This window comes from Panthera uncia, unplaced genomic scaffold (genome assembly GCF_023721935.1).
Source record: "Panthera uncia isolate 11264 unplaced genomic scaffold, Puncia_PCG_1.0 HiC_scaffold_282, whole genome shotgun sequence".
Lineage (NCBI taxonomy): Eukaryota > Metazoa > Chordata > Mammalia > Carnivora > Felidae > Panthera > Panthera uncia.
In genome coordinates, this window is record NW_026059410.1 from 60,040 (window position 1) to 69,499 (window position 9,460).

General features: G+C 64.5%; 1 protein-coding gene across 1 annotated transcript; it reads right to left on the reverse strand.

The window, feature by feature from the left end:
* Positions 1-31: 31 nt before the first annotated feature.
* LOC125917901 (collagen alpha-1(XVIII) chain-like) lies at positions 32-9,203 on the reverse strand. The gene is made up of 12 exons (XM_049623985.1): positions 9,129-9,203; positions 8,538-8,600; positions 4,856-4,899; positions 4,507-4,629; positions 3,861-4,014; positions 3,703-3,776; positions 3,098-3,226; positions 2,699-2,731; positions 1,588-1,839; positions 1,096-1,293; positions 655-770; positions 32-471 (listed from the first exon to the last, which is right to left on the reverse strand). The coding sequence occupies exons 1-12, from the start codon at positions 9,163-9,165 to the stop codon at positions 258-260; spliced, it is 1,437 nt and encodes a 478-aa protein (XP_049479942.1). The 5' UTR covers positions 9,166-9,203; the 3' UTR covers positions 32-257.
* Between the last annotated feature and the right edge of the window lie 257 nt (positions 9,204-9,460).

Here is a 9,460-nt window from a genome sequence, read left to right on the forward strand (position 1 = left end):
GGGAGGGACAAGAGAAAGTCTGGACACCAGGTTTTGTTTTAAACTTTTTAAAAAATACACTCTTTGGCTTCCTTTTATTTCTTGGGGGTTACATGAAACGTGAACCACAGAACCATACGGGAGAGTGCCAGCCAGGTCCCACCCTGGGGGCGGGCGCGGGCAGACGCTCCTTAAGTGCGGCTTCCCCGCTCCCCTGCTGCTGGCCTCCCGGCCTGGCCGTCTGACTGTCCGTCCGCCTGTCTGAGCCGGCAGAGCCCCTACTTGGAGGAGGAGGTCATGAAGCTGTTCTCGATGCATAGCACGATGAAGGCATTGCGGCAGCTCGCGGCTTTCTGCGCCAGCAGCCTGCCCGCCAGCAGTGAGGAGGCCTGGCCAGCCGCCGCCGCGTCCTCTGTCCGCCACGTCTCGCAGTAGCTGTCGGTCAGACGGCGCCCGCTGGGGTCCGAGCCGTGCCACACGCTCTTCTGAGGCCTGCGGGAGGCAGCAGCCATCAGCCGCAGGCCCGAGCCCCGACCCCCGGGATCTGGACCACTCCGGGCAGGGAAGGGCGTTTCCCAAAGGCCCCAAGGCCCAAGGTGCGGCTGCCTGTGGGGCTGTCCCTGGGGGCTCCACCTCCCAGAACACACCCCCTGCGGCCTCTGCTGGGGAGCCTACCAGGCAGGATGCTGCAGGACGTCCCTGCCATCGAAAGAGAAGACGCGGGCCCCGGGCTTCAGCTGGCCCTCGGAGCCGGAGAACAAGGCCTCCCAGCTGGGAAACAGCACCTCATCCTGGGGAGGGCGGTGTCACAGGACTTACTCCCGCCCCAGGGACGCCCTGCCGCGGGGCCTCCACCCCCAGGTCTGCGGTGAGGCCACTGCCTCTGGCCCCGAGGCGCGCCGGTGCTCCCCAGCTCCCAGGAAGCACTCGGCGGTGGGAGAGAGGCATGGGGACCGCCCCAGAGACGGTTCCCAGCCCCGGCTCGGAGGTGGCTGCGTGCGAGGGCCCGGCCCTGCCTCCTGCCCCTGAAGGCGCCCCGTGAGATGGGGTGGCTGCGGGGGGTTGGGGACCCTGCCGGACCCCCGCCCCTTGCCCCACACGGGAGCCCTCACGCACCCGGAGGTTGACGATGGGCACGCCCGTGCGGTCAGCGCGGCGCACGATGCTGTAGAGGTCCTGCAGCCGCGAGGACAGGAAGGCGCGGAAAGTGCCCGCCAGCCCCACGGCGCGCGCCTGCTGAAAGCACTGGAAGTCCGCGCCCCGGATGCCGCGCATGCCGCCCGGCTGGGGGCTGTTGAGTGCGACCAGGTGGAGCTGTGGAGGGGCCGCGGGGGTCAGCCACCAGCCCCGGGCCGGCCGAGGGGCTGAGCGTGCACAGAGAGCCCGCGTGACCGGCCCCGGGGGCCCCAAGAGGACCAGCCCAGCCCCTCGGCCTAGGGCAGCAGGGACCGCGGTGGGCTGGGGGCCGGGGGGTCCAGAGTGGCCGCCGTCAGGCCCCCACCCCTGCCCGGCTCCTCGGGCTCTCCCGCTTCTCGAAGGCCCAGAGAGCCCTCCCATCCCGGCAGCCCTGGGAGTCCGCGTGAGCCGAGGGGCTGGTGGGTCACTCACCACGGGCTGGAAGTCCTGGTGGGTGTGGGTGCGGGCGGGCCCGCCGGTGGGGCGAGCCGGCTGGACGTGCAGGTAGGGGCCGTGGTGGGGGGCGCCAGGGTAGGGCCGGGGGTCCGGCAGGCGCGGGGGGCCGGCCAGGATGTCATCCGCCCGCCAGGGCCGCGCCGTGGAGTGGGTGAGCTCCCGCCGGGGGTGCGGGTTGCCCTCGTGCAGCTGCACCAGCGGGGGCTGTAGGGCGGCCACCTCGTTGTCCTGCAGACGCAGAGGCAGAGGCGCCGTGGGCGGGGGCTCTGCCCTCCCGTCCGGGTGGCCCTCTCCTCCTGCACCTGCGGCTTGTGCTCTCGTAAGCTGGAGGGGCAGCCCTGCCGGCCTGACGTGCAAAGTGGGTGGCTGGCCCTGCGCTCAGGCACCCCCCCCCCCCCCCCCCCCCGCTCAGGACCACATTCCCTGACCTTCCAGCCCCCCTCACTGCCACCCGGACACCCAAGTTCTCCGCTCCTTATGCCCCGCGCGCCCACCTCAGGTGATCTGCACCGACCCCCCCTTCCCAACTGTCCCTCCCCAGCACCCAGTGCCTCTGACACCCCGTGTGCTCTGTGACCAGGCACCTGTACCTGCTAATACGATAAAACAGGTTGTCTGTCGCCTGTCATCTTTACCACCTTTCCCCCAGCCCGCGAGCTCTGCGAGGCAGGGGCCTCGCGTGTCCCTCCCTGTCTAAAACGGTGCCTGGCCCGGGACCATACCGAATGAAGGAAGGAAGGAAGGAAGGAACGAGCGAGGGAGGACTCCCTGGGCTCCGTGAGTGCGCGGACTCACCGGGAGCCCGGGACACACGCTACCTAACGCAGCCTCGGTCCTGGGCCCTTTAAGAAGTCCTGGCTTAGAAGAGCCGCAGCAGCGGGAAACCTAAGTATGTGGGCTCCTCCATCCCCCGGGCCCCGCGCTCGGAGAGGGGTGGGCAGCGTGGCCCGAAGGGAGGTGGCCTCGTGGTCTGCACACCACCTCCCACGCCCAGCCCCCAGAGCCCCAGGCGTGCTCGGCCTGCCACCGTGGAGCCCCGGCCAGACGTCCCCCGGGCTCCAAGCCCTGAACTCGGCTGCGTCCTTACCGTCCCACGTGGGAGGGGTGTCCGCGCCTCCAGCTGAAAGAAAACGCAGGGGTCACCCCAGCAACCCTGACGCCTGGCACCCCCGCCCCGCCCCAGCGGGAGCTGGCACGGCTACACCCCGGTGCCTGTGCCATCAGCGGGCGCACAGCACCTCACGTGCATCGGCTGTAAGAAGTGGGAGTCACTTCTCTGTAAACCCCAAACTGCTTGGAAGGCCCCGAGTTAAATAAAGAAACGTGAGGAGGGAGCACGGTCACTGCATGAGGCGCTCACCCCACAGGACAACCCGGACCAAGGCTCAGGCTCACTGTGGGGGGCCCCCTTCCCCCCCACATGCTCTCCTGAACCCCAAGCAAGCTCAAGAAGGTCTCCCGCCCCTTCCCCGTGCAGGTAACTCACCAGGACCTTCCGGAACCCATTCCGGACCCGGACGTACAGCTCCTCTGTCTCAGCCACAAAGATGAGCCAGCCCTCCGGAACCTCCGGCACCTTGTCCAGCATGGTCTGGTACGTGGCCCAGATCCTTACCTGCTGGAAGCCCAACCCAGTGGGTGCCCTCGCACACAGGCAGCGTCTGGGCTCATGGGGGGTGGGGGGAGGACACTTCCGGATGAGGGACAGTCCTGAAGGCTTAAGTGTGTTCCTTTCTCGATCAGGCTGTTCCCTGAGAATGCTCTGTGGCACCGGGACGGTGAGGCCACCCTCGGGGAGGGCTGGATGCCAAGTGCCCACGTGCCCGGTGAGCCCTGCTGGGGACCCTTCTTAATGGCTGTCCTCCCTTGTCCTCCCCTGCCCACCCGAGTCCCACGGCCACCCCCAGGCTCCCCGTTTTCTGCTTTGCAAACCACATCTCAGGGCTGTCGTGCATCTGTGCACGGGGCAGGGCCAGGCCCGGTGCTGGGACCCTCCGGAGCAGGCCACCCACAGGTCTGCAGAGGGGAGGGCGGCCGGGCAGGCGACTGGGCAGCAAGCATCTGACCGGTAAGGAACACGGGGACCCTTACCCCTGAGGAGGTGCCCATGGTTCCAGGGGGTCCGGGGGGCCCAGGTGGGCCTGGGGGGCCGGGAACACTGATTGCTGCAAGAGAAGAGCCAGAGATGGGAACGCATGGCCCTGGCTGGACGAGGCCGGAGCCCAGGTACCCACCCCTGCTTGACTTACTCTGCCTGTAAGGGCCGGGGAAGGAAGGGGGCCCTGGGGGCCCAGGGGGGCCAGGGGGGCCAGGAGGCCCCTGACGCCCCTCATGGCCGATGCCAGGGGGCCCCTGAGGTCCAGGTGGGCCTGGCTGGCCCCGAATGCTCTCTCCCTTGGGACCCTAGGGGAGACAACAGAACATGTGGCAGAGGCCCTGCGGGGAGCCCCCTGCCTGCCCCCATGATGGCCGGGGAAACGTGGCCTCCCACACGGTGTGCTCTGTGCTGGGAAGGGATCCCAGAACACGGACCAGAGCACACCCTGGACAGAGGTTCGGTCCCCCGAAGGCCCTCGTTCCCCCTCCATCGCTCAAGCAGAAGCTGGGGCCTGTGCCCCCTGGAATCTTTTAGGGCAGATGGTCTCCCTGAGGGAGGCACCAGCAGGAGGACAGGAGTGAAGGGCTGGGTGAGGGCCCCTATGCCCCCTATTCTCCTGGCTGGCTGGGGGGGGCCCCAGGCCGTGACCCACCAGGCCTGCCCTGTGCCCCCCCTGCCAGAAGTGGGGGCAACCTTTTGGGCCTTGCAGGCATCCACAGCTGGGCTGGACCTGGCCCAGGATGTTGGGGACACGGGCTCTGGCTCGGGCCTGCAGGCAGCCAGGAGTCCAGACTTACCGGAATCCCAGGGTAGCCTGGTGGGCCGGGGGGGCCGGGCACACTGGAGCCGAAGAATCCGCCACCCCCGGGCTCACCCCGTTCGCCCTTCTGCCCCGGGTCTCCTCTATCACCCTTCTCCCCCTGTGGATGGAAATGCCGGTCTGAGACAGCCCGGCTCCCGCTGCTGACCTGGGAGGGGCAGGCCGACCCCCGGAAGCCCTGAGTGGGCAGGGTGAGGCAGCCGGAAGCTTCTGGAGCCCAGGAGGTCCGGCACACCCTGCGGGACAGGACTTGTCTCCCCACCTTCTGAGCCCCCAAGGAACCCAGCCAGGGTGGGACAGGCGATGGGGACGCGGGTGACACACACCTTCATTTCAGCCTCCAGCTGGAGGAGGTCGAGCGGGAACTGCCCTGTAGGAGAGATGGGGGGCCAAGGTGAGTGTCTCGGCAGCGCCATGCCCCCCACCTACAGCTGCCTTCGTTGCCTTCTAGAATGTCTGTTTCTGGGGGGCCCCCTGCAGTTTTGTTACACTTATTACCACGTACCAGATGCTTTTTTGACATTTTTGTTAATGGCGGCCCCGGAATGTTTTAGGGGTGCAGCAGAAGGACCGGACAGTAAGGTTGGTTCACACCCGTGGCCTCACTGGTGGGGACACAGGAAGATGTGCGTCACCTCGTGATGGGAGTTCCAGGACGCATCTGGCAGCTCGGACGGTTCCCCGTGACGCCCGCCTGCCTCTGGCGGTCACAGGTCTGACCTCCTTTTGTAATGGCACCTTTTTAGAATTTCTTTTTGTTTATTACCAGTTGATCTTTGTGAATGGCCCCTGTGACCTTGGTAAGTCTACCTATTAATTGCAACGGTACGTTCTTTGGGGTGGTTGATGTTCCCAAACCTGTCTGTACAAATGGCAGGTATTTCTTCCTTCGCCACCCCCCCCCGCGTAGCGGCCACCACCCTGAGCACCAGCCACCCTGCAGCCCTAGCGAGGGTGGAGGCGGAGCAGCCCTTTGCCCCTCCCTCGATCCCTCGCTCGCAGGGCTCCCTCCTTTCTCGGTCCTGCAGGGGGCGTGCCAGGATTAGCGGTCTTTCCAAAATCTGCCTTGACTTGCAAATGGTCACTTCCGGATGAAGTTCACTCAGCTCTGAGCTGTACCATTTCTTCCCTTTTCTTTGCTTTTCTATGTTAATTTTGCTTTATTTTTTTAACATAATTTCTTGTCAAGTTGACTAACATACAGTGTGCACAGTGCGCTCCTGGTTTTGGGGGTAGATTCCCGTGACTCATCGCTTCCGTACAGCCCAGTGCTCATCCCAAACAGCGCCCTCCTCGGTGCCCATCTCTTTTGTTAAAGGTAAATCTGCTATTTGTTTTCTGACTTCTTGAGCTGAGTGCTGAGAAACGTGTCCCGCTTGAGGCTGTGAGTTCCTGAACGGTTAACAGGACCCGTGGCCTGGGGCCCAGCTGGGCCGGCCGATGGGTGCGTGGCCCCCATCTGGGGGGGTCCTGCTGCCGCGGGGCCGCTGTGGCCGCGGACTCGGCCGGGGCCTCACCACCTTCCACCTGCCGGTTGTGAGTGGTTCCTCCTTATCTGGAAGGGAAGTGCGCTGCTCTGGGGTCATCTTCCAGGCGTGTCTGTGACGCTGACTTCCTGCTCGCTCTCTGCCAGGCGAGGGCCCATGTGGTGAAGACAGGGTCCCCGTGTTGCTGCCAGGGCCCCAGGGCCCCAGGGCCAGGCCGGGAACTCCGTCTCCTGCCTGAGCTGTTCTTTGTGTGCTGGTGCCGTCACTTCCTGAGAGCCGGCCATACCCCCACGAGGACGGATCTGTGTCGTCCTTCTCCTGTCGGTTGCTGCTCTTTACGTCTTGAAGCTATGTTGTTAGAGGCACAGGATTTGGAGTTGCTGTATTTTTCTGGTGGGTTTACTCCTTTTTCATAATGGACTTTTTTTTTTCGAATTTCTGGCAATGTTTCCTGCCTCAAGGTACACTCGTCTGATTTCTCACACACAGATATTTGTACACACACACACACACACACACACACAGGTGCATTCACAGAGGCATGTAGACACACACCCATGCAAAGGTGCACACAGGCACACCTAGGCACACACCCATGCACAGGTGCACATGTGCACACACACAGGTACATTCACAGATACATGCAGGTGCACACACACACAGGTGCATTCACAGATACACAGGCACACAAAGGCACACATATACATAGGTACATGTACGTGCACAGGTGCACTCACACGTGCACACACAAGAACACGGGCACGCTCACACATACAGGTGCACATGAGCACACAAGCACACAGGTGCACTCACAGATGCACACACACAGGTGCACATTCACACACACAGGTGCACACACAGGTACGTTCATAGATGCGGACACATGCACATGGGAACACACACAGGTGCACAGACACAGGTGCACACACACAGGTGCATTCCCAGATGCACGCAGGTGCACACATGCACACACACAGGCTTGGTTTGCCTGCCCCTGTCCCGCATTCAGCTTGTGTGTGTGTCTGTCCTCACATTTGCAGTGTCCCTCGTAAGCAGCATACGGTTTTGTTTTTATCCAACTGCCGACGTTTACCTCTGACGGAGTATTCAGTGGGTTCCCGTTCAGTGCGCTTACGGACAGATGTCAGTTTGAACCAACTATTTTAAATCTGCCTAGTTCCATCTGCTCTGTGCTCCCTCTTCTCTCCTTTCGTGTCGTCTTCAGGGTCCGGTAATTTTGGTGTCATCCTCGCCGGGCATGCTTAGTTGCGTGGTCCTGGCCCGTCGTTGGCTCCACCCCCGGAAGCGGCGAGGTATGTCCCGCTTTGACCACGCTGAACGAGGGCAGCGGTTCGCTCCTGGGGGTCTCCCCTCCAGCATCGCCTCCTTCTCGAAGGGCCCTTGCCATCTGTCCCGTCCCATCAGGGCAGGTCCTCCGACGGCCTCGCTTGGAAGGGGGTTTCCGCTGACGCACACAGGCCATCTTTACGTTGTCCTGAGGCCTCTTCTCTGGCGTCTGTCTTCCGTGCGGAGGAGCGAGGTCCTGTGGGTCGGTGGCGCGAAGGGCTCCTTCGGCCTCAGAAAACCCTTCGCCGTGACGCCTCCAGGTGCTCTCCCGCCGGCGCCCCCGCCCCCGCCCCGGCCCGCGGCCTCCACACAGACCTCTCTCGTTCCCTCCCGGTCTCCTCTGCCGAAACTCACGCGGCCTCCTCGGGTCCAGTGGCCGCGCCCCTCCATCCCAGAACGGAACCGGGTTCTTTCCAGGGTCCCGGCTCCCTGCACTCACCCCCACCTTCCCTTTGCTGGAGCACTGTCGTGATTCAAGCTCCCACCCTGGCTGGCTCTCCTGGGGGTCTGTCTCACCTCTGCTCTCCTGCCTGCATTCCGGTCCGTTCTGGCCATTTTGTTCACCTGCTCAGCCTAAATCGTAGGCCCTCGGTGAGCTCACCTTCCTCAGGGAGCGGCTTCCGCCTCTAGCAGTCCTCAGGGAAAACCCGGTCTCTGACCCCGCCCTTGCTCTGGGCTGCAGCCCCTCACTGGGGGGGGGGGGGGGGGGGCCAGTCGGCCACCCTTTAGTTGTCACTGCCTGGGGCTGGGCGCCCCGGCCCTCTGGGCTTCTGTTCTGCTAGCCCCCAACAGCCACCCTGTCGTTTTCTTCTATTTCATTCAGCAGTGGAAGAATTTGGCAGAGTCGTCCCACCATCCGTCAGAAGGAACCCGCGAGGTGCTAAGACTTCAGCCCCGGGGCAATCGGGCCAAGGGAGGACTCCACGCAGCCCGTGGGAGGGGAGGGGCCGTCCCCCCACACGCTGGGTGCCGGGGCCCAGCTCTGCCCTTCAGCCCCACTGTCCTTGAAGCCCTGGGCCATGAGGCTTTGGGCCAACTAGGGATCAAGCCGCCACAGGTGCCGTCCGGCCCCAAACGCCTGGAAGGGGTGTCCTTCCTCCAGGAGGGCACGGGTAACCACAGAGGACAGTGCCGGGGACCCACCCCAGCCCAGGGCTGCCTGGAGCACACTCACCTGGTGGTCCTGGTGGGCCCACTTCTCCTTTGTCACCCTTCGGTCCAGGAGGCCCCTGGTACCCTGGAGGGACAGAGACCCAGGAGTGTCCATCATCGAGCTGTGACAGGGCCCTTGGGCCATGCCCCTGTGCCCCGCTCACCCCCAGCCCTTGTGAGTGCTGCGTGCACTAGCCTGGACGGGGGAGGAGCACCACACGAGTTTGGGAGCCTTCAGAGCAAGAGCTTTTGTTGAGCAGAAGCACTCGGGGGTCCCACCCAAGGGGCTGCCCCTGGAGGCCACACCACTCCCGCGGGGCGGGCGCAGGCTGACAGAGCAGGCCCGGGCAGGGGGCAGATCTAAATTCCGCACGCAAGTGGGTGTCTACTCAGTGTCCGGGGCTGTCCCCCGCGAGGCTGCCAGGACGGCTGTGCTGGGACGACCCGGGAGGCCCCGCGAGGGGCCCGTGATCACTCTGGAGCAGGGGACATGGGCCGATGAGGCACCCCTGCTTCCCCTGGAGCCCAGGCTCACAGGAGGAAGTCCTGCGGCATCCAGCATCCCCAAGAGAAGCCACCGCCCCAGCCACCGCGAGGCCCCAGGGGCCCTCACCTGGCAATCCTGGAGGTCCAGGGCGGCCAGACTCCATGAAGGCCTGCAAAGAAGCTGGCCGGTGAGGTGAGGGGCTCTGCGGATTGAGGGCAGCACCCCCCCAGCGGTCTCTGAGCCCGGAGTCCCAGCCCTCCGTGAGGCCACACAGACACCGGTCCCCCGTAGGAGCATGAGGAGGGGGAGGGGGAGGAGACGGGGGTTTGGAATCAAGAGCCCTGATTGTGATATGACCTGCCCCTTCGGAGTCACTTCATGTGGCTGAACCTCGTAAAACAGGGGTGTCTGCCCCCCCAGGACCACACGGCTCGAGGTTCAGGCTCCCAGATGCAGAG

Bases quoted from the DNA above. Each gene is read 5' to 3' on its own strand.
- LOC125917901 (XM_049623985.1), bottom strand. From the start codon at position 9,165: ATGGAGTCTGGCCGCCCTGGACCTCCAGGATTGCCAG. The intron at 8,601-9,128 runs GTGAGGGCCCCT...CTGTCCCTCCAG, and splicing joins TGGACCTCCAGGATTGCCAG to GGTACCAGGGGCCTCCTGGA. The intron at 4,900-8,537 runs GTGAGTGTGCTC...TCTCTCCTACAG, and splicing joins GGGCCCACCAGGACCACCAG to GGCAGTTCCCGCTCGACCTC.